At 54.8% G+C, this 23,050-nt stretch overlaps 1 protein-coding gene across 1 annotated transcript in view; it reads left to right on the plus strand.

The window, feature by feature from the left end:
* Nucleotides 1-23,050, plus strand: part of AP3B2 (adaptor related protein complex 3 subunit beta 2) — a 34,052-nt gene that overhangs the window by 8,041 nt on the left and 2,961 nt on the right. The window contains 24 exon segments of the mRNA XM_043554650.1: nucleotides 1,418-1,493; nucleotides 1,687-1,761; nucleotides 2,034-2,129; nucleotides 7,599-7,759; nucleotides 8,035-8,101; nucleotides 8,200-8,313; nucleotides 8,315-8,383; nucleotides 8,491-8,774; nucleotides 9,266-9,320; nucleotides 9,677-9,748; nucleotides 11,038-11,100; nucleotides 11,480-11,612; nucleotides 11,866-11,975; nucleotides 12,632-12,808; nucleotides 17,929-18,115; nucleotides 19,354-19,472; nucleotides 19,857-19,965; nucleotides 20,253-20,370; nucleotides 20,775-20,958; nucleotides 21,132-21,192; nucleotides 21,521-21,627; nucleotides 21,816-22,044; nucleotides 22,473-22,557; nucleotides 22,761-22,858. Coding sequence (XP_043410585.1) covers nucleotides 1,418-1,493; nucleotides 1,687-1,761; nucleotides 2,034-2,129; nucleotides 7,599-7,759; nucleotides 8,035-8,101; nucleotides 8,200-8,313; nucleotides 8,315-8,383; nucleotides 8,491-8,774; nucleotides 9,266-9,320; nucleotides 9,677-9,748; nucleotides 11,038-11,100; nucleotides 11,480-11,612; nucleotides 11,866-11,975; nucleotides 12,632-12,808; nucleotides 17,929-18,115; nucleotides 19,354-19,472; nucleotides 19,857-19,965; nucleotides 20,253-20,370; nucleotides 20,775-20,958; nucleotides 21,132-21,192; nucleotides 21,521-21,627; nucleotides 21,816-22,044; nucleotides 22,473-22,557; nucleotides 22,761-22,858 — 2,849 coding nt within the window.

A 23,050-nucleotide genomic window follows, 5' to 3' on the forward strand; every position in this document is an offset into this window, starting at 1 on the left:
CCCCTCCCCCGCTCGTGCTCGCTCTCTCTCTCTCTCTCTCTCTCTCTCAAAAATAAATAAGCATTAAAAAAAATAACCGGTGCAGGGTTTATTTAGGTGTGAGATGCATGTACAAGTTAAAATCTTTGCTGCATAGCAGTTGTCCCAGCGGTGTTTATTTACAGGAAAAAATGGTTCTCCCTTCCATTGGTGAGTTCTTGTTCCTAATGTATCCATTTAGATCCATTTATGAACTTGTCCCATATGACCTTTGACTTTCTATCTTTTAACCTGGTACCACGGGGCTTTTGGTCACTGTCATGTTGTTTTGTATTTTGAATTTCAGGAGGGTGTGTTGTCTGTCACTGTGGCCTCGTTCTCTTCTTTCCCCAAACTATTCTTTGGGGGTTTTGCTGCCATTTGAGGAGGTTTGACCAAGTGCCTTCACTGACATTTCAATGGACATTGCATGAAATTTGTGTATTGGCCTGAGGATTACCTGTATTCCCTTCAGCCACGTGCAAGGGGACATTTGTTCAGATCTTCATTTATTTCTCCCCTTAGGGTTTTTTCACTTCCTATAATCACTGTTGAATGTCAAGTGACGGGTCTGGCTTTTGTTGGGAGACCATCTCAACAGATTCTGGAGTGACCGGGACCTGTTCAGTCCAGTCCCGGAGTCGGGGCCTGGGAACACACTCGTGGGGCAAGGGCAAGGGCATCCTGCTGTTGTTCTGACACCGCCTCCTTTGCACTGGCTCCAGATCCTTCCCATCTACCCAACTGGCCCTTCTCTGGGCGGAGTCCACACCTTTCCCACCCCGAACCCTTCCTCTTGCCTTCTGGCTCTGGGTCACTGGCTGTATGGGTGTCCTAGGGCCTGCTGTAACAAAGTACTGCCAAGTGCATGGTGTAGAACAACAAAACTTTACGGTCTCACAGATCTGGAGGCCAGAAGTCCAAAATTAAGGTGCCCGCAGGGCCGTGCTCCCTCTGAAACCTGTAGGAGGATCCTTCCTTGCCCCCTCCTAGCTTCTGGTAGTTTCCTGGCAATCTTTCATGGATCACTCCAATGCTCTGTCTTCACATGGCATTCTCCCTGCGTCTCTGTCTCTTCACGTGGCTGTCTTCTTACCAGAACACCCGACAGACGGGATTAGGGGCCCTCCCTACCCCAGTGTGACGTCATCCTAACGAATTACAACTGTAGCGACCCTATTTCCAAATAGGGTCACATTCTGGAGTCCTAGCGGTTAGGACTTCGATATATCTTTTTTGAGGAGGACCCAGTTCAACCCATACCACAGGCTGGCCCGCGTTTCTCCTGACCCCAAGTCCCCTGCCCGTGTCCCTTCTTTCTGCCTGTATCCTCCCGGTGGATACCCCCAGCCCCACCCTCGTACCCTCCGCTGACCCCCTGTGCCTTCCCCACCCCCAGGCACGATGACCTGAAGGAGATGCTGGACACCAACAAAGATTCCCTCAAGCTGGAGGCCATGAAGACGATCGTGGCTGTGAGTGGGGGAAGGGGCCTTCCTGGTCTGCGGGAGGGGTCGAAGAGCAGCGCTTCTTGGCTCCCGAGGGACCTTCTCCTAATAAGTGTGGGCCTCCTCCCTTCTCCCCCTACTGCGACACCCCCCCCCCCCCCCCCCCCCCCCCCCCCCCCCCCCCCCCCCCCCCACCCCCCCCCCCCCCCCCCCCCCGCAGATGATCGCCAGGGGAAAGAACGCCTCCGACCTGTTTCCGGCCGTGGTGAAGAACGTGGCCTGTAAGAACATAGAGGTAGGCAGCGCGGGGTGAGGGGGCTCGCGTGCCCACCCCCACCGGGAGTAAGCGCCAGCCGGTTGGGGTGAGGAAAGGCACCATCCGGCCCCCGGGGGCCCGACTTGCTCGGGATGCCCTCGGCTCAGGAGAAGACCCTGTTTCTGCGTCCCCCAAGCAGACGTAGATCCGAGTGAAGGACCCCGGGGCGCACTCGGGACCACAGCTGGCCAGGCGGTGACGTCTCATTGGGTGGGGGCGGCAGTCCTGCTGAGAAGCCCTTCTGCTCCCAGGTGAAGAAGCTGGTCTACGTGTACCTGGTGCGCTACGCCGAAGAACAACAAGATCTGGCCCTGCTGTCTATCTCCACCTTCCAGCGCGGCCTGAAGGTCAGTTCGCCCCCCCGGGCCGGTCTCGCGAGCGCCACGTTGGAGGGGCAGCCCAGGGAGAGGCCTGTGCGTGGGGGACGGTCTTGGAGGCCCTTTCCTGTCCGCCTAGACTTGGGAGGGTCAGAGTCAGACAAGAGGACCGGTGCTGCTGTGGTGTTAAGTGTTGGGGTGGGGGTGGGGGGGTCCAAGCCAATGGCCGGGAAGGAACTCTTGAGACGTCTTTGGTGCAAAAAGGTGATTTTATGAACACACGGGGACAGGACTCGTGGGCAGAAAGAGCTGCACTGGGGCTGTGAGGAGACGCTGGTTACATACTAGGAAGTTGGAGGGGGGGTTGTTAAGGAAAGAGGGAGGTTTCCAAGTGGACTTTCCTATGCTAAAGAGGACTCTTCAGATACTGGAGGCCTTGCTATTGTTGAGCTGAAGTTATTTTTCCCTCTAGCAAAGCATTCACATTAAGACAGAAGGGAGTTCCTGCAGGAATGTTCTACTCTGCCTGCCTCGAGTATTTGTCAGTGGGCTGCAGGTTGTAAAGAAATTTAATTTTATTGGGGCTCCTGGGTGGCTCAGTCCGGCAAGCATCTGACATCGGTTCAGGGCATGACCTCACGGTTCCAGGAGTTCGAGCCCCACATCGGGTGAACACAAGCCCCACTTTGGGTAGAAACAGAGACCTGCTTCTCTCTCTTTCTCTCTCAAAAAAGATTTAATTTCATTTTAATCTACATTTTCTTCTTGTCTTTGTTTCCCCCATCACCATGGAGGGGAGGGTGATGTTAGGGCTCCAGGAAATTGAGTCTATAGGATTTTGGAGACTGCCCTTTTTTCTTATAAATCATTAAGACAGTTGCAGACTGATGGAGACCCACGTCCCGCGGGACCGTGATCGCCATCAGTTAGCTATTTGTTTTTCCCTTTCCTGTGTCCTCGGGCAGCCAGGAATGTCTGAGGAGTGTCACACGTGTCCCACCTGGTGGGGAGGGGGATGGCTAGCTCTAGCTCGTGCTTTGCTCTCGGCTTGCCTTTGGCTCCCTCATTAGTGGGACCCCCAGAGGGTGGAGGCCAGCTCAGAAGGGGCTTGAGAGATGAGGTGGCTGCCCAGAGACCGTGTCTCTCCTCCTCTGAGGAGCCTGTGATAATGGCCGCCTCAAACATAAACCACTCGCGTCCCTGAGAGCAGCGAGCCCTGGGTCTTGCCCCCGTTGGTGTGAAGGAATCGTGGTCCACAACCGGGCAGAAGTCGACGTCCTTCAGACAGGGTTCTGGGCAGGGGACAACTGACCTGGGTTCCTCACCTCCGTGTGTCACAGCCTTGGCACTAGGAGGTTCACCAAGTCTGGGTTTCTGTGGAGAACGATGACTTTGGAACTTGGGGAGGACAGAAGGGTTTACTGAAAACAAATGAGCTCTGTGGAGAGGAAGACACCAAGATTCACCCTGCGGGAGAGGTTGGGTTCGAAGGTCAGTGCAGACGCCATAACACCCGGCTGCCCGTTTTCAGTGAGTTCAGTACAGCGGATTATTCCTCTAGAGTTGAAACAGGTGATGAGTCTTCCATTTGGCACCGGAAGTAGCTGACTTGTGTTAGATGCCCCAGTGTCTGCAAAACACCCACTTTGAAAGACTGTTGTCAGTCTGTTGTACTGAAAGGCTTTTTGGAGCATGTCGAAATTGAAATCACTTAAGGGAAGGGGCAGGAAGATTTAAGTCCTTTAAATCTTTTTTTTTTTTTTTAAGTTTATAGATTCCTTTTGAGAGAGACAGAGACAGCGTGAGTGAGGGAGGGGCAGAGAAAGAGGGAGAGACAGAATCCGAAGCAGGCTCTGCCCTGTCAGCACAGAGCCTGATGTGGGGCTCGAACTCACCAAATTGTGAGATCATGACCTGAGCCGAAACCGAGATTGGACGCTTAACCGACTGAGCCACCCAGGCGCCCCTCAAGTCCTTTAGAATAGAGTGGGGGCTGAATCCCTTCTCACTATTTCAGCTGAATATCCTCACCTTTTGTTTTGCATATTAAACGTATGCTTGATGGTCTCCGCTGTGTGCCCTTCTGGTCTGTATATGTCAAGGATACAGAAGCCAGTATCACTGCCAGATGTCAGATGTCAACCACTAACTCCCCTCCCTAGACTTTCCACATATTTGGTTCACATTCCTGTGAGAGTGTCTCTGAAAGGTCCAGCTCAGCTTTTCATGTCCAGCTGGTTCTGTGGGTTGCTGAGCAGGGGGGAGGATTGACTGCCCCCCTGGGTCACTGTGCTTGCTATATGGCGAGCAGGAGAGGCCGACAAGGTCTGCTTCTCTGAGGTGGGGTAGGAAGCGCAGGCACTTGAATATACCCATCATTCATTCGGCAATACCGGGGTCTCTTTAGACCACACGTGGTGCTATGTGAACTTTTAAAGTCAAAACCACGGGATCAATCCATTGATCTGTCTAGATTGTCAAGTAATCTTTTGGTTTGAATCAGGGTTAAATCATTTTGGAAGAACCATTCTGGAATTAAAAAAAAAAATTTTTTTTTAATGTTTATTTATTTTTGAGACAGAGAGAGAGTATGAGCAAGGGAATGGTAGAGAGAGAGGGAGACACAGAATCTGAAACAGGCTGCAGGCTCTGAGCTGTCAGCACAGAGCCTGATGTGGGGCTCGAACCCACAAACTGTGAGATCATGACCCGAGCTGAAGTCGGATGCTCAACCAACTGAGCCACTCAGGCGCCCCCCTTTCTGGAATTTTTGGCACAGGTTTTACATTTAGCTGTAGTTTCTACAGTCTGCCCCTGAATTTCCCCTTTGAGAAAACCAGAGGGGCACCTGGGTGGCTCAGCCCATTAAGCGTCCGACTTCGGCTCAGGTCATGATCTCATGGTCCGTGGGTTCAAGCCCCACGTCGGGCTCTGTGGTGACAGCTTGGAGCCTGGAGCCTGCTTCGGATTTTGTGTCGCCCTCTCTGTTCCTCCCCTGCTCGTGCTCTGTTCCTCCTCTGCTTGTGCCCACTGAGCCCATTCAATAAAATGATTTTTCTAGAACAGTGGTCAGCAAACTTTTTCTGTATCCTGCCAGAGAGTAATGTAGACTTTTTAGGGCCATACAGCCTCAATCTTGCAACACTCAACTTTGCCCTTGAAGTGTGTAAGAAGCCATAAATGAGTGGGCATGGCCAGCTTCCAATGAGTCTTTATTTATAAAAAAGGCAGAAGACAGATTTGGCCTGAGGGCTGTAGTATGCCAACCTTTGCTCTAGAACATGACCCTCTGACAGATCATCTCCAGTGATAGAGACGTCACCCCTTCATAAGGCAACTCGCCCCATTTTTAGACACTACAACTTTTTTTAAGCATTATATCGTCTCAAAACCTCCAGAGCTATAATTTTTTTAAATTTATTTCAGACTCACAAAAGGTACAAAGAATAATAAAGTGAATATCTGTATACCCAGCATAAGAAATGAAACATTTATCAACAGCCAAAGCCCCCTACGTATCTTCTGTTTCTAATTCATGTGTATGTATTTATTCTTTTATGGCTTATTTACACATTTGTAAATAATATACAATATTGTTTTGTAAATGGTATCATATGATAGATGTGTTCCTCTAAAACTCATTTTCTTTCTGTTGTTGTTAATGATTTTGGGCTCTCCTGCACATTAGAACCATTCATTTCCGTCCAGTTTTCTCCCTTCTTTTTATCAAGCCAGCCTGAGACTGTTTTCTTAGCAGCCCACTAATGCGGTTGGCTCAATTCAGACAAACATCCAGTGAGCAGTCAGATAATCTAGGTCTCCCTACATCCTGTCTTTATGCAGTTGGTCCCTGGAATCCCTTATGAAGCCCTATTATATTTCATTTTATTGGTTTAGCATAACATCCAATTCGGGGCGATTCTAAATCTTAATTTTGTCCTCCTGATTTTGTGTCTTCCAACATGTTGATAGATTGTACAGACCAGGGCATCAGGTTGTGAGTCCCCTGGCATATCATGTTTCCAGGTTGACACCGATCTGTTAATCAACCTTCCCCAAGCACAACGTTTTACCAAGTTGTGGATCCATCTAATTATTACAGTCAGCTGGCACTTTCTTATCTTGTTAGAAAGGATCTTACTCAATAGCAGAAAAATTTCTTAACCCCTTTCATGTGTAAAGGGCTGTGGTGATACAGAGACAAAATAGATATGAATGATGCTCTTAAAATGATTATATATTAAGTAAGACAAAAGGCCTGCATCAAAATGGCAGTCTAGGCAACGCTCCCCCCAATGCCTTGCTGAAATCGACACACACAGTGTTAATATAGACCAGCCTAGTTACCCTATCAAAAAGGAAAAAAGAATTTTTTCTAGTAGCCTCCTGTGAATCCATAATCATTTCCAAATAAAAGGGGGGAGAAAAAGAAATACAGGTTATAGCAGTGGATATGGTATGATTTGACTCTGAGAAAATACAGACTCCTGCCTTTTAAATACGTGCTTCTAAAGCATGTGTTTAAAAATCAACTCTAGAATTTTGACAGGGGTTACCATCATCTTCCCCTGTCGTTTTGTGGATCTTCTCTTTCTCCATTTTGGAACATCAGTGAAGTGTCTGCTCTTTAGTGTCCAGTTACCTCTCCCCTTGCCCAGCATTCTGTGAGATTCACAGCAGGGGCGCCTTGGGGGGCTCAGGTGGTTAAGCTCCGACTAAAGTTCACGATCTCGAGGTTTGTGGGTTCAAGCCCCGCATCGGGCTCTGTGCTGACAGCTCGGAGCCTGAAGCCTGCTTCGGATTCTGTGTCTCCCTCTCTCTCTGCCCCTCCCCCACTCATGCTCTGTCTCTCTCTCTCTCTCTCTCTCTGTCTCTCTCTTTCTCAAAAATAAATATTAAACAAATCTTTTTAATTAAAAAAAGATTCACAGCAATTTACAGCTACTGCTGCCCCTCGTGCACGATTACAATACACTGTGTCTAACGCTCTTCTCAGGAGTGGATTGGAAGCATAGGAACGAAGAGAAGGGGCCTGCACACCTATTCTGTTTCAAACACTCGAGGAAGAGGAAGAAGATCAACTTTTGGGAGGTTGCTGGGAGAAGGGAGTGTTAACCAACTCTTTGGAAGGCAGGCCAGCTTGCATTTGCTGGCAGTCAGCTCTTGCACCAGCACAAAGACCGCCCCACCCCCACCCCCACGCAGGGACCAGGAGGTGTTTCAGGAACTTTAGGGATTCTGAAAGATTCTTACCCTTCCCGAAAGTGAAGTAACCCATCGCCCTAACTGTTCGGGCGTCAGATGTCTGCAACGGGGGCCAACAGTTCCCTCAAGTAGTACCCCCCTCCCACCCTGGGTACCTAGCAGGGGCACATCACTCAGGGAGTCAGGGAGGCAAGAACGGGTGGTAGGTAGCTAGGGACAGTGAGTTCCACAGGTGTGGCCTTTCCATCAGGCCATTGTGCCCTCTCATGGCTCTGCCTCCACCTCTGCCCTTAGGACCCCAACCAGCTGATTCGGGCCAGTGCCCTCCGCGTCCTGTCTAGCATCCGGGTGCCCATCATTGTGCCCATCATGATGCTGGCCATCAAGGAAGCTGCATCGGACATGTCACCCTATGTACGGAAAACAGCTGCTCACGCCATCCCTAAACTCTACAGGTACGCCCCAGCCGCGCCCCTAGCTCCTCAGGGGAGTGTTTCCCAACCCCGGGCCACCCCTGGCCTCTCCCAAGCCTTGCAGATTGCCCCTTTTTTGTACTCAGATGGCTGAAGACGGTTTGGGGAAGTGAGAGAGATGGAGAACTGCGGGGGTGGCAGCTCACACTTCTTAACGAACAGGGTTGGGGTAGGGGAGGTGACCACAGTTTGGGCAAATATTACGAAGGTGGGAGGTGGGGGGGGGGGCAAATCCCTCTTAACAGTTTCTCCCACAGTTTGGATTCGGACCAGAAGGACCAGCTGATCGAGGTCATTGAGAAACTTCTGGCCGACAAGACCACGGTGTGTACATGGGCGCACAGGGATGGGTGGTGGAGAGGAGACGGGGCAAGCACTCTCTGCCCTTCCGGCTCACCCTCTTGCCACCGACCGTTCCCCAGCTGGTGGCGGGCAGTGTGGTGATGGCCTTCGAGGAGGTCTGCCCCGAGCGCATCGACCTGATACACAAGAACTACCGGAAGCTCTGTAACCTGCTCATCGACGTGGAGGAGTGGGGGGCAGGTGGTCATCATCAGCATGCTCACCCGCTACGCGCGCACGCAGTTCCTGAGCCCCACCCAGAACGTGAGTGGGCCCGGGGCCGGGCCTCGCCGTGGCAGCGTGCGTAGGAGGGCGGCCGGGAGGAGGTTTCCACTGCCGCCGACACCCCCTCCCCCTGTCTCCGCCTGCAGGAATCTCTGCTGGAGGAGAACCCGGAGAAAGCCTTCTACGGCTCGGAAGAGGACGAGGCCAAGGGCCCGGGCTCGGAGGAGGCGGCCACCGCTGCGCTGCCCGCCCGCAAGCCCTACGTCATGGACCCCGACCACCGGCTGCTGCTGCGCAACACGAAGCCGCTGCTGCAGAGCCGCAGCGCCGCCGTGGTCATGGCGGTGGCCCAGCTCTACTTCCATCTGGCGCCCAAGGCGGAGGTGGGCGTCATCGCCAAGGCGCTAGTGCGCCTGCTGCGCAGCCACAGGTGCGCGTCCCGCCCCGCCCCTCCGACACAGCGGGCTGACTCGCCCGGCCTCGCCCCGCCCACCCCGTGGGCTGACCATTCCGGCCCCGCCCCGCCCACCCCGTGGGCTGACCAGCCCGGCCCCGCCCCGCCCACCCCGTGGGCTGGCCCACCCAGCCCCACCCGCACCGTGGGCCGATCCGCCCCGGCCGCGCCCCGCCCACACGGGGAGGGGTCGGTGGGCTAGCCCGCCCCGCCCACACCGGGGGCTGACGTACTTCGCCCTTCCCTGCCCATGATGGGTGGGCTGGTCCTGCCAGCTACTCTCAAACTCTGGGCGTATCACGCCCCGCGCCTTCACCCCACCCCTCCACTCTGTACAGACCCCAGTCTTGCCCTCCTCCGACCGGTGCTCTCCCCGCCCTCCTATTTGGCCCACCTCTTTTCCCTACACTCGCTGCCCCTGGGCCCCGTCGAGGGGCCCAGATACCTCTTTCCTGTCCTCTCCGTAGTGAGGTGCAGTACGTGGTGCTCCAGAACGTGGCCACCATGTCCATCAAGCGCCGGGTGAGCAAGTGACCTAGGCTGCCCTCGCGTATTCCGAGGGGTGGCTCCTGCGAGTGCAGGGCGGGGGGGGGGGGGGGGCATTGGGGACAGGCAGGATGGGGGGTGCCTTTGCTGTGGAGAGAATGCAAACGGGAGACCCCCAAACACGGAGGAGAAGCAGGGTCTGGGTCCTGAGGGCCGCCGAGGGAGGAAAATCTGGCGAAGAAAGTCCTGGTCAGATCTGAGAGGGGAGTGGGAAGGGCAGCGATGAGGCAGGAAGGATTCTGGGCCCCAGAACGGGAGAGGTGGGGTAGCTCTGGAGAAGCCCCAGTCTGGGGCTGCGGTGGAGCTCCTTGGGGCTGCTTCTCTCACAACAGGGTATGTTTGAGCCCTACCTGAAGAGCTTCTACATCAGATCCACCGACCCCACCCAGATCAAGATCCTGAAGGTGAGCGATGGACAGAAGTGCCTGCGGCCTTTCCTGCCCCCACCGACCCTCTGGGATATCCACAGTGGCCACCTTGGGGCCTGCCTATTTCTGAACCTGTGGCCACTCCACCCAGGAGTATTGGCCCAGGAAGCTGGGCTAATGGGGGCCGGGGCGGGGGAGGGAGCTGCCCTTTGCCTGGTATCCAACAGATATCTGCCACTTTTCATATGTGAAGTAACCTGATTTTCATAATAACCTCAGGAAGTGTACATTTTCTCCATTTTATAAAAATGCAGACCCCAGGAGGTGAGGTTGCTACCCCAGAGTCAGTCCTGCTGATTCCAGAATTCATACTTTGCTAGCTACAGTCTCTTGTCTTCCACCCACTGTGTTCTCGCCCCCACACATCTTCCCCCTCAGGCTTTTATGCAAACATACACCCACAGAAAAAGTGTCAGAAGCCCATACCCACATTCCATTCGGGCTCTGCCTGCTCTTATGGAGTAGTTTTCATTCAGCAGCAGTTAATCGCGACTCTCTGAACATCTACTCTGTGTCAGTTACAGCTAGATCTAGGGGTATGAGCCGTGGCAAACTCATCAGACACCTTGTCTTTGGGGAGCTGATGGTCTCGTTGGGGTGAGAAGGAGACACTGAGCAGCCAATCACAAAACAAATGTAAAAAGCCACTTGAGAAATATGGTAAGAAAGAGAAGTGCAGAGGGCTATCAGAGCATAGACTAGGACGGCGTCTAGTCTTGTGTCAGGGAAGCTTTCCTCTAGGAAGCAAGGCTTGAGCTGAGGCCTGAGAAATGAATATGAATTGTCTATGCAAGTGCAGGGGCAGGAATGGCAAGAATTGCTCCCCACAGAAGAAACAGTATATGCAAAGGCCCTGAGGCAGGAAGAGGTCTGACAAGAGGCCAGTATGACTGGGGCATAGAGGGCAAGGGGGAGAGTGGTGTGAAAACAGGTAGACAGCGGTCAGATCCCACAGGGGTTTATAGACCATGGTAAGGACGTTGCTCTTTAGCCTAAAAGCAACAGGAGGCTTTGTTTTCCATGGAGGTGGAGAGGTGACAGGATCATTCTAGAAGCGTCCTCTGTCAGGGCATCCATTTAAGAGACAAACTGGTCCTCCTGCCTTTTGGGAAAGTTTCCCAGTCTGTCATCTCCTTCATCAGTTTAAGGATGACGCAGGGCCGTCCGTGGGATTGTTTTCCGGTCTGTGAAGTGTGTTTGGAATGAGGGGTTTGGGGGCACAGAAACCCTGCGGGCCACCCTGCCCGCTTTCTGTCTCCCTGCAGCTGGAAGTGTTGACCAACCTGGCCAATGAGACCAACACCCCTACTGTCCTACGGGAGTTCCAGGTAGGGCCGGGGCCCAACACCCCTACTGTCCTGCGGGAGTTCAGGTCGGGCTGGGGCCCACCTGCCTGCCGGAGGGTCCACGAGAGGTGCCCGCAGCTCCTTGTGCTCAGTGAGAATCGTCCCGATGGGCCAACTTTCTCTTATGAGCCCCAAGTGGAAAAAGTGTCGTCTTAGGCCCCCTCCCAGAGCCTTCTGCTGGCTCTGGGCTAAGGGACACACACGGTGGCTGAGGGCGTCACTCTCTCTCCCAGAGTTTAGTCTCTAGCATGATGAGTGATTGAATGAGGGGTGACAAGCTTCCCTGAAGGTCACCCGCGAGCCGGCAGAATCACTGAGGGTCACCGCCTGCTGGGGATCACTCTGTTGTGGTGTCCCACAGACGTACATTCGCAGCATGGACAAGGACTTTGTAGCAGCCACTATCCAGGCCATTGGACGCTGTGCAACCAACATCGGCCGAGTCCGTGACACCTGTCTCAACGGCCTGGTGCAGCTGCTGTCCAACCGCGACGGTCAGTGCTTGTCTGCGTGTCCAACTTGGATGACCAGAGGGTGTGCACCTATCCGTCCAGGCACAATGCGTGTTCGTCCCTCTGTCCACCTCCATGCGTGTCTTAAGTGTTCCTGCGTCCCCGAGGGCCACCAGAGGAATGCACAGGGTTGTGGAAGAGAGCCAAGGGTCTGGGGGCATTGCAGGGGTGTCCGTCTACCTGCGTGTGGTCATGTGACCGCCCCGGGCCCACACTCTCCCTTCCCGCTCCGCAGAGCTGGTGGTCGCAGAGTCGGTGGTTGTCATTAAGAAGCTGCTGCAGATGCAGCCCGCGCAGCACGGAGAGATCATCAAGCACCTGGCAAAGCTCACGGACAACATCCAGGCGAGGGAGGAACCTCCCGTGTTGCCCTCCCATCCCGGCCTCCTCCCCATGATTTTAAAACCCCGCGATGAAACACGCTAGCCCTAATGAAACCAACTTCCACACCTTCTGTGCTGGCTCTGAAAGGGCCTGCAGGTGGAAAAAGGGAAAAGATGGGACCAGGCAACCCTGACTCGTTGCCCAAGATTCGCTTTCCCCTTGAGGGTCCCTTGCTGAGCTCCCTGACCTGTACCGCCACTCATGTTTTCTCCAAAGCTCTGGCCGAGGGTGGCCGATGGTGCACTGGAAAAACCTAGCGTGTGGCTGTTGCACCAGTAACTTGAAGCACTAAGATAAGGTATTCCTTGGAGGTTCGGGAAGAATAGCATGGAACTAAAGCACGGAGGGTACAACGGATCTAGGAAATCAGTCTTTTAGACAAAACCAGGACGGACTTTGGGGTTTGGAAGCTCTGCGCTTGCTAGCGAACCCCCAGGGCGGGGGGGGGATGCTGCTTAGGAAACTTTCACCTTCTAATCTGTCCCACGGGACAGGGGTGTGGACCCTGCAGTTCCTGGCCCAGCACACACGGGAGGAATGCCATTTCCCTGGCAGGCCACATGCCCACCCACATCTCCACACGAACCCCAGTCCTGACTCCTCTTACGCACCCACAGGTGCCCATGGCCCGGGCCAGCATCCTGTGGCTCATCGGCGAGTACTGCGAGCACGTCCCCAAGATCGCGCCTGACGTCCTGAGAAAGATGGCCAAGTCCTTCACGGCAGAGGAGGACATCGTCAAGCTGCAGATCATCAACCTGGCAGCCAAGCTCTACCTGACTAACTCTAAGCAGGTAAGGCTTGAGAGATGCCCCCTAAAACACGCCGGGCCCCAGAAATGGCCCAGGGAGGAGTCAGTGGACCCTCACCAGGTAGGTGTGAACTCCAACCTCTCTTTCTGATGAGAGAGTTCAGGGCAAACGTCTGGTCTCTCCCGATAACCAGTGTCCCCGTGTCCACGGCTACTCTCAAGGGCTGGGTGGGGGTGGTGGCCACAGGTGAAGAGGCTCTCCTACGGGGCTGTGACCTCCAGTCCACCTGTGGGAGTGTTCCTACCTGCTGCCTTTGGAACAATGGGGCCCTAAAGAACCACAGCTGAGTGGGAGCGAGGGAGGAGCCAGCGATGACACGCGCCGGTGGGAGAACACGTGTTCCACGAGATGTGATCTGTCCTTACTCCCAAAGCTTGGTGATGTTTGGCCAGTCTGTGCCAGGGATATGAGGGCAAATCTCTGCATAGCCAAGGGCATGGCTCCACTAAGCTGGAATATCAGGATATAAGAAGCTTCTTGGGTGAACTCCTGAGATGGTCCCAGGAGATTCTCCTAAGAATTAAGTGTAATGTGCAGAGCTTACAGGGGTTGGAGACACCAAGGGCCATGACCATTCCCACACTCACTGCCCCACTCAGTTAAGGGAAGTAGCAAACTATATCGCCCGTGGACCAAATCCAGCCTGCTGTCTGTGTTTGTAAATAAAGTTTTATTGGGGCACAGCCATCTTCATTCATTCATTTATTGTCTATGGATGCTTTTGTGCTACAACAGCAGAGTTGACTAGTTGCAAGAGTCTATATGGTCCACAAAGCGTAAAATAGTTGCTCTCTGCCCTTTCTAGAAAAAGTTTGGCAATCTGTGGAGCAAAGTATCTGCGCAGGTGGCTGGGGTCAGCAGCTTGGCTACACCCTGGAGATTGTGACGTCCCTGCTGGCCTGCAGGTGGCCTCTTTGTCGTCCCATGGAGTCTTTGGATGGGGGCACCTGTGCTTCTTCAGTGTTTCCTTTGATCCGTGGTGACAAGGGTGGGGGCCCAGGGACTTGAGCTGGGGAGGCAGGGCCATCATGGGCTGGGATACTCATCAGGAGTTGGAATAGGCACCAGTCACCCATGGGAGCAATGAGGGACCTAGTCTGCCAGCATCAGTATCGTGGGCGAAGCAGGTTGCAAAAAGGCTGTGGGGAAGCATTCAGTCACTGAACAAATATTGGTGTGCCTCCTTTCTTCAGAGGGGAGGAAGTAACAGGTGGGAGGAACATTTCAAAAGATGAAGCCGTATGGGTGGGGAGCCACCCTGTTAGGCTGAGGACCCAGCAGGAATCCTGAGCCCCAGAGTGGCGATGTGTGATGTCCGCGTGTTCTCATGAGTCTGGGTGTGCCCACGCGGCGTTTCCCCGAGTTGTCACTCTTAGCTATGTGTTCACCTTTTCATTGCTTTATCTGGCGTGTATTTCCCGAGTGCTGACCTGTGAGTTATATGCCTGGCACTGAGCTGTGTCCTGGGATAGTGGCCATCAGCGAGACATGTTTACTGACCTCCAAATGCTCACAGCCAAGTAGGGAGAACGGTACGTAATGCAGAGCAGTGAGAACTGTCATCAGGGTTGGCACAGAGAGTTCAGGTGTGTTCAGCTGAACCCTTCTCCTCGACAGGCCACAGGGGTCCCAGCCCCAACAGGGCACCCGGGGTAGGCTGTTCAGGCAAATGGATACTGACCTCCAGGCACCCTTTATCTGAAGGTGGGTCCTCCCAGGCACAGGCCCTTTAGAGTGGTTCTTGGATTCAATAAAGAGAGTTTTCTCCTCTCTCCCACCCTCCCTTTTTCCATTTTTGCTTCCCAGCCTGTTCTCAGCGTGGTGGAGAAAAGGGAATCCTTGGCATTCTGGGAGGATGTTCTTGCAAAACAGTGGTGATGCTTCCCCCTGCCAGGATTATAGGTGACATTCCGGGCCTGCTACGGGCCACAGCAATCCCAGCCATTCCCAGCTTACTGACCCCCGGCGCATACCAGATCCCGGCCCAGGCTGAGGCCTGGGCGGTGGCCAAGATGAAGTTCTGCCCCGCTCTGATTCAGCGGATAATCCGGTTCCAGGCCAGAGGTCACAAAAGCTCTGATAATAGATGGACTGACAGAAGGCTTGATGTGAAGGTGGTCATTACAGCACCTGGGGGTGTGGCACCTGGGGGCAACTGCCTGGAGTTCTTTTGGGTGGGAGTTTGCCTTTTGTCTGTCAGGTGAGATGTGTGGGAGGAGGCCTGGTGGGGGCCTGGTGGGGGCTCAAATCTGGCCTCTGTAGTGGATGGAATGTTTTGATAAAGTGCTGCAGAATTAAAAAAAAAAGTTAATTTTAAAAAAAAATATCATAAGCGTAATGCACGGTCATCATAACGCGTTTGGAAAAGCCAGAAAAATAATAATTAAAAGTTTAAATTAGCCATAGGTCTACCACTTAGAAAAGACCACCATTAATCTTATAATCTATTTCCTTAGCCTTAGGAAACATTTCTGGTCCCTGTATATAGTCATCCAGAAGTTGCACATCTGTGTCTCCTTTAATGTGTTAATTTTTTCATTTCTGTTTCCGACGGCTTCGTATTTACAAAGTGGTTTCCCCATTCCTGTGTCAATTAAATACTTCCCATATAAGTTCCTCTAGATTTATTTTCTCTTTTTGTATTTTTTTAATCCCTCATAGTTTTCTCTTGCTGTGTAGTAAGTTAGCATAAACTTAGTGGCTTAGAACGACATGCTTATTTTCTTGTGACTTCTGTGGGCCGAGAGTCTAGGCCTGTCTTCACTAGGTCTTCTGAAGGCTGTGGCTGACCTGTTGGTAGAGGCTGGACTCTCACTGGGGGCTTTGCAGGGAATGGTTCGCTTCCGAGCTGGTTGGTGGCTGGATGCAGTTCCTTTGCGTGGTAGGATTGAGTCGGTCACTCAACCAACTGAGCCACCCAGGCGCCCCTAGAGCTTGTTTTTATATGTGAGGTCAGGATGTATTTTGGTTCAGGTTTTTGAAGAGCCACTTTCCCAGTAGATTTAACAGGTGGTTACAATGCAGGTATGTTGGCATCAGTTCTTGAAAAGGAGCCCGTGTGGGGCACCTGGGTAGCTCAGGCCAGTTGAGGGGCCAACTTCAGCTCAGGTCATGATCTCACGGTTCGTCAGTTCGAGCCCCACATCGGGCTCGCTGCTGTCAGCCTGTCAGCACGGAGCCCGCTTTAGATCCTCTCTCCCCCTCTGTCTGCCCCTTCCCCACTTGTACTCTCCCCCAAAATAAATAAATATCAAAAAAGAAAGAAAAAAAAAAGGGAGTCCATGTTCCTCACTTAAAATTCTCCCCTGGAAGAATTCCCACCAGTCGTAGGAAACTTGTTCTGTTCTTGGTGCACTGAAGCGTGTCTCACAGGCCCTCTTGAGCCACCCATAAATCCTGCACATCCTGGCTGAACGAGGTGAGGGTCTGGGTGGTGCAGACTGGATGCCATCATTTCTGGTGAATGGGTTCTTGGGATGGAGAAGCGTAATGAACTGTTATAAGCAAATGCTGCAGTGTTGTGGGTGAACCAGCCCCTTCCTATGTTGACTGCTGATATGCATTTAAGTCTGTGCACAGATGGAGGCAGATCTTTAACACTTCTTTCCAGAACTAGCCAAGGACTTGGGGGAGGGAGAATGTCTGATCAGCCGGCTGGGAAGTCTGTAGAGGGGAATCGGCAGCATCTTGATATCAGACCATGTTGATAAGGACATCTGCCCGCCATGACTAGTCAAACGATGTCTGGCCCAGGGAGGGGAAGGTCTGTGATGAAGTCCATTGCGAGGTGTCCTACGTGGGAGAGTATGGAGTTGAGAGTACTTTCCTGTGATGGGAACAGTGTTGCAGGTGCTCCTATTGTTGGACGGGACTGAGCTGAAGGCGAGGCCACTAAGATCCCTGCGGGCCATGTTGTAGGTACCTGAGAGTCACAGTGGCTCTCTAGTTTTGCCACAGCAGCAGCTCTGATTCTGGGTCAGCAACTGGGGGCTAAACCCCTCCTGGACGTCTTTCTGACGCTCCCCTTGGGTTACCTGAATCAGCCATGTCCATGGCTGGATGTCCATAAACCTCAGGAAGACCAAGGTTGGTTCCAGACTCCTCCTTTGGGTCCTGCTACCCCAGGCACTCTGGCTGCGCAGACATGAGATGCATGTGCTTGGTGGAGACCCGGATGGGGCAGCCCCCTATGTCAGCAGGTAGGCAGTGTCGGGAAGCAGGTGGACTGCCGGCTCAGGCGGGCCCAGGTCTAGAAGCAGCACTGACTGGCTCCTTCATCTGAGAGAAGTCACTTCTGACTCTGCTTCTCTGTAAGTGGGAGCAATTGCACATACCTCTCGGGAGAGTTGTGGACATTACCCGGGATCGTGTGAAGCTCCTTACATAGCACACAGAGCTAGAATGACAGCTGCTACCTGTCATGTCATAAAGGCGGGTTAGAGCAGGCCAGGATCAAGGCAGAAATCAAGATTTGGGGTCCTAGGATGTGGCTGCCTTGATTGCAGACAGTGGACCCATAGGCAGTTTGCTCTCTAGAACCTTTCAGGGGAGGTCATGGCCTCTGAGACTCTGGGCTGCTCAGACTGTACCATGTGGATCAATGGGCATGAGGACAGCCCCTACCAATGGGATCCCCATGTGCCCCCCGCCAACTCCTTCTGTTGTCTAGTTTTCCTCTGTGTGGTGGAGGCTGAGAACTGTGAGATTTCCGGCAGAATGTTCTAGACCTCCTTTCACCCTAGCATCCTAAAGTAAAGAGGCTGGCCCTCCCTGGAATGGGGGTAGGAGCTGGGCCTGGGCCAGTGGAGACCACGGACTCAGGAAGAATGGAGCTCATGGCCAAGAGGGAGGAGATTGCAAAGGGGCGACCTCTCTCACCAGGCCCCCGGCAGCCGTCAAAGCTGGGGTCGGGAGTCAGGGCCAGGGAGGGGAGAGGAAAGGCAGGGTGAAGGGAGGGCAGGTGGGAGAGGAAGAGGGTGGAGGCAGCCGCCCGTCAGCTGGGAGAGAGACACCGCGTGAGGCGGGGGCTTACAGAATCTGCTGCAGGGCCTCCTGTGTCCCCTCTGTCTCTGACCGCTGCTGACCCACCTCTCGTCCCCCAGACCAAGCTGCTGACCCAGTATGTGCTGAGTCTGGCCAAGTACGACCAGAACTATGACATTCGTGACCGAGCGCGCTTCACCCGGCAGCTGATCGTCCCCTCGGAGCAGGGTGGGGCCCTCAGCCGCCATGCCAAGAAGCTCTTCCTGGCACCCAAACCAGCCCCGGTGTTGGAGTCATCTTTCAAAGGTGGGAGCTGAAGTCAAGGGTAACCTCCAGGGGCAGGAGGTGGGGGAGGCAGGTGGGAAGGAGGGGAACTGGCCAGGACCCCATACCCAGATCTTCCCCCTGAGGTTCCAGTCTTAGCCAGACACCAGGACTTCAGGAGAAATGCCAGTCTCTCTGCCCCTCACCCCACCCCCGCCCCCACCCACAACCACCACCAGCATCATCTCACCTGAGTCCCTGTCCTCCCAGCCAGCATGGCTCCTGCTCCTCTCTTGTCTGGCGCCCCCGTCCACCTCCCTCCCTGAGCCAGCACTATGTATCCAGATTTAAATACCAAGGACCCCGGAGGACGGGAAGTCAAACAGCATTCAGAGGAGAGGTATAGATTTGTTAGGAGTCCTGAGAAAGTTGCCGGTGCTCTGGGCTGCCACTGGAGCTCTGCCCAAAGGCTGGGCCTTCGGCTTTGCCTCTGTCCTTGGGCTCACGTCCTGTGATAGGGGCCCTGAGAGAGGCTGGGAGGGGACAGTCCGCCAGCTGGCTCCCTGGACCTCGGAATCCGGAAGGGGACCTGGCTCCCTTACAAAGCTCGGTTCTCCTGGGTGTCTTTTTGTTCATTTTTTTTCTCTTCCCTGGACCTCAGGAACAGGGAAATTCTGAGAGATGGGGCGGATCTGAACGTCTGCCAGGAAGGAAGAAGTCCCTTTCTCCTTCCCAACCCATCCCCGCTCACAAGTCTCCAATACACAGGCTGGACCTCTGGCCTTGACTTCTTCCCACTCCCGTTCAGACTGCTCACCTCTCCCCACAGGGCCTGACCAGGCTGCCTTTCCCTCCTCGCCCCAGCCTGGCCAGCCTCTTCTTCGCAGCTGCTATCCTCATATCATCTAGGCCTCCTTCCCAAGCCTGGCCGTGCTGAGGCACACAGCCCCCGCTGCCTTGGAAGAGAAGCGTCACTCACGTGTCTGCTTCCCCGATAGGCAGAACCAAATAGATGGGACTGCAGCCTCTCCCCACACCATCCCCCTACCCTCCCTCGCAGTCCCACCTGCCCCATACCTCAGCTCCTGCTTGAGCCAGGCCAGACAACCTGACCCTCTGGCCTATCTTCCTGAAGGTGGAAGAACCCGTACAGGACACACCCACCCCTTTTGTCTACCTCAATAAGGGATCCCAGCCAGAATCACCACCCCATCTGGGAGACAACTCCCAGGACATTTCCCAACACCTACTCCTGGCCTGACCTCTAACCCTACCCCCAGACCGGGACCACTTCCAGCTGGGCTCACTGTCCCACCTGCTCAATGCCAAGGCCACAGGCTACCAGGAGCTCCCAGACTGGCCAGAGGAGGCTCCAGACCCATCTGTGCGGAACGTGGAGGTCAGCAGGGTGAAGGGTTCAATTGTGTGGGGGGGGGGGGGGGGGGGGCACAGATAGCAGAGAGCCCTGGCCGTGCTGGCCCAGCCCTCCTGACACCCTCCCCCCACGCAGGAAGAAGATCTGTCCCTTATCGAGACCCACGTGGGCCTGTTGGGCGAATACACGGAGGTCCCCCTGCCCGTGTGCCGTGTGCCCTCTGCTCTGTGTGCAGTGCTCTCTCTCGTACCCTGTGCTGCCCCTCCCCTCCACCTCATCATTCCCTCTTGGAGACAGGGCCAAGCAGGGCCCAAGAAGAGGCAGGGTGAGAGGCAAAGAGGCCCTGTGCTTTCCTTCCTCCTCCCCAGCCGTGATTCAATGCTCCTCTCACCCCCCCCCCACTTCCAGGTACCAGAATGGACCAAGTGCTCCAATCGAGAGAAGAGGAAGGAGAAGGAGAAACCCTTCTATTCTGACTCAGAGGGGGAGTCAGGCCCCACAGAGTCTGCAGACAGTGGTGAGGAGAGAGCAGAGCTGGGGACTCTGTGTGCTTCACATGGCCTCATGTGCCCACGGGGGCATGCACCAGTTTGTGTGCATCTGTGCGTGAGTCGGTGGTCCTGAGGGATTGCATGTGCCATACACATCCACCTGTGTCCTGGTTGGCCCGGTTGGCATCTGGGGCCAGGGGCAGCTCAGGGGGCTGCAGCTTCAGTGCTGAGTCAAGCTGGGACCCCAGGGCACCTGCTCTGGGCCCAAGGAAGTCTGCACCCAGGGAGGGGGTCTGAGACAGTTCCTCCACAGACCCCGAGTCCGAGAGTGCCTCGGACAGTAAGAGCAGCAGTGAGAGCGGCTCTGGGGAGTCCAGCAGTGAGTCTGATAGTGAAGACCAGGAGGAAGAGAAGGGGAGGAGCAGTGAGAGGTAAGAGGGGAGCCAGCCAGGTGGCTGGTGGGGTTCAAGGGTCTCCTGTGGAAAAGGAGGGGGAATGCTCAGCCTTAGCCACTCTAAGAGCCCCTGATCTGGTGGGGCCTTCAGACCCCCAGTGCACTCCCATGATGGCTGCTGTGGCTGGCTACAGGGGGTCTCTGTGCTGAGCCTGCCCCCTCATGGGAACAGCAGGGAGAAGCATTGGGGGACCAGGGACCCAGGCCTGTTTAGAGTTCTCACTGGAGCCCAGACATAGGAGCCCAGCTGGGCTCTACTGGCTCAGGCTCCCTCCCCCCCCCCCCCCCCCCCCATTTTCCTGGTCTTTTCTTGCTCTTCTGTGAGGCAAGGGCAGGTGTGTCCGGGCCGGGCCTGAGCCCCATTCACCCCCTCTCCTCCAGTGAACAGAGTGAGGAGGAAGGTGAGAAGAGGAAGATGAAGAAAAGGAAGAAGGTGCCCGAGGGACAGGGAGGAGGTTCATCCTCAGAGGAGGACAGTGATTCCAGCAGTGGCTCATCAGAATCTGAGAGAACATCAGAGACGGAGGAGGAGCAGGTGGAACCTGCCTCTTGGAGGAAAAAAACAGTGAGAGCCTTGGGGCAGAGAGGGGGGTGGGCTCATGGGCCAGGGGCTTTCCCACATCCTGAGGCAGGCCAGTCACCTCCCCACCATCTAGAATAGACCATGGCATCATCTGCCCAACCCAGAACAGGCCAGGTGCTCTCCTCCTGCACCTGTATCCCATTTTTGTCTTTCAGCCTCCCAGTGGCAAAAGCGCCCCGGTAGCCAAGGAGATCTCCCTGCTTGACCTAGAGGATTGTGAGTTTGGGTAGAAGTCACCGGGGGAAGACCTGGGGAAGGTGGCTTAGGAAGGTCCCTAGGAGCTCTGGATTAGGTTCCCCAGGGCTCCAGGGTAAGGAGAGCAGACGGAACACACTTTTGGGGCCAAGAGGGTAGAGGGACAGCCTCCCCAGGTGTGGGGTTGGGATGCAGGACCTGGTGTTCCCCTAAGAGCCCCCAGGATGCCACGTGCTTCGCTGTCCATGGTGCTGAACCGTCTCCTTCCCTGAGCTTTGGGTTCCCTGCTCAATCCAAGCTGATTCCACGTTGCCTCCCTCATCGTAGCCTTCCTCATCTGCTCCCACAGTCACCCCTCCCAGTGTCCAGCCTGTGTCTCCCCCCACGATCGTGTCCACCAGTCTGGCTACTGACCTGGAGGGCCTGACGCTCACAGACTCCCCGCTGGTGCCCTCAGTGAGTGGGATGGGGGAGGGACACATGTCTGGGGTGCATCTTACAGTGTGGATTTGTGTGTGTGGAGGAGGGGTGTGATGTAGGGGATAGCTTTGAGTCCCCATTGCTGGGTGACCCCAGGTGAGGACAAGGCAGGGACAGGCTTTCTCCTTGTTCATTTCCATACTGGCCCTCCTCCACCCCTCCAGCTGCTGAGTCCAGTGGTAGGTGTTGGGAGGCAGGAGCTGCTGCACCGTGTAGCCGGTGAGGGGCTGGCCGTGGACTACACCTTCAGTCGCCAGCCTTTTTCTGGGGACCCCCACATGGTATCTGTGCACATCCACTTCTCCAACAGCTCTGATACCCCCATCAAGGGCCTGCACGTGGGCACCCCCAAACTGCCCGCCGGCATCAGCATCCAGGAGTTCCCTGAAATCGGTACGGAGGGCCTTGGACATGTTGGAGGAGGGGGCTCCTGGGCAGTGTCAGTCTTTCTGTGGCTGCTGATGCCCCCTCTGTGCCAGGCCAGGCCATGAGGGCACAAAGAGGGCATCTAACATGATCGTGCCCTTGTAGATAGTACAAACTAGGAAACAAGCACGTTTGTATCAGGGCAGAAGGTGCTTGAGGCAGACAGTATGGGCCTTGGTTGTTTCAGGACTGACTTACATGGGGTAAGGGTGGGTGGGAAAAGGGTGTTTAGAATTCAGAAGAAAACCAGGAAATACTCCAGGGACCTAGAAAGCCAGGAGTGCATAGAGGGGTGGTCAGCTCTGGCAGTGGAGGAGAGAATGGGTCTGGGTTCCAGACCTATCAGGTGACAGTATCTTTCCCTGTCCCCCTTTCCCTGCCCCATACCACTGCAGAGTCACTGGCACCTGGAGAATCTGTCACTGCTGTAATGGGCATTAATTTCTGTGACTCAACCCAGGCAGCCAACTTCCAGCTGTGGTGTGTATCCAACCCAGGGTGGGAGGGTGGGCTGGAGAGGGGAGGGGGCAGAATGTCAGGGATACATCGTGACCTGCTGGGTTCAGAAGTCATCCCAAGCTCTCAGATCTTCTCTCACTCTTGTTGCCTCCAAAGTGGGAGGTGAGGGGAAAAGGTGCCTCACTTCACTTCCTCTCCCTCCATTTCCTCCCCACCCTTCCCAGTACCCAAACCCGGCAATTCTACGTCTCCATTCAGCCACCCGTTGGGGAGCTGATGGCTCCCGTGTTCATGAGCGAGAATGAGTTCAAGAAGGAACAGGGTGAGTACTCCCCAGGGTGGACAGGGAGGGGCTCGGCACCACCCACTGGGGCCCCGGAAGCTCATGGTGCAGTCCTGCTGGAAGGGCCTCGGCATCGTCAGAGCGTGGGCCTCTGGCAAAGGCTTCACAGAGGGTAGGACACTTCAGTGAAGCTTTGGAGAGAGCAGGACTCAGCCAGGCAGAAAATTCTAG

Source organism: Prionailurus bengalensis, chromosome B3 (genome assembly GCF_016509475.1).
Source record: "Prionailurus bengalensis isolate Pbe53 chromosome B3, Fcat_Pben_1.1_paternal_pri, whole genome shotgun sequence".
Lineage (NCBI taxonomy): Eukaryota > Metazoa > Chordata > Mammalia > Carnivora > Felidae > Prionailurus > Prionailurus bengalensis.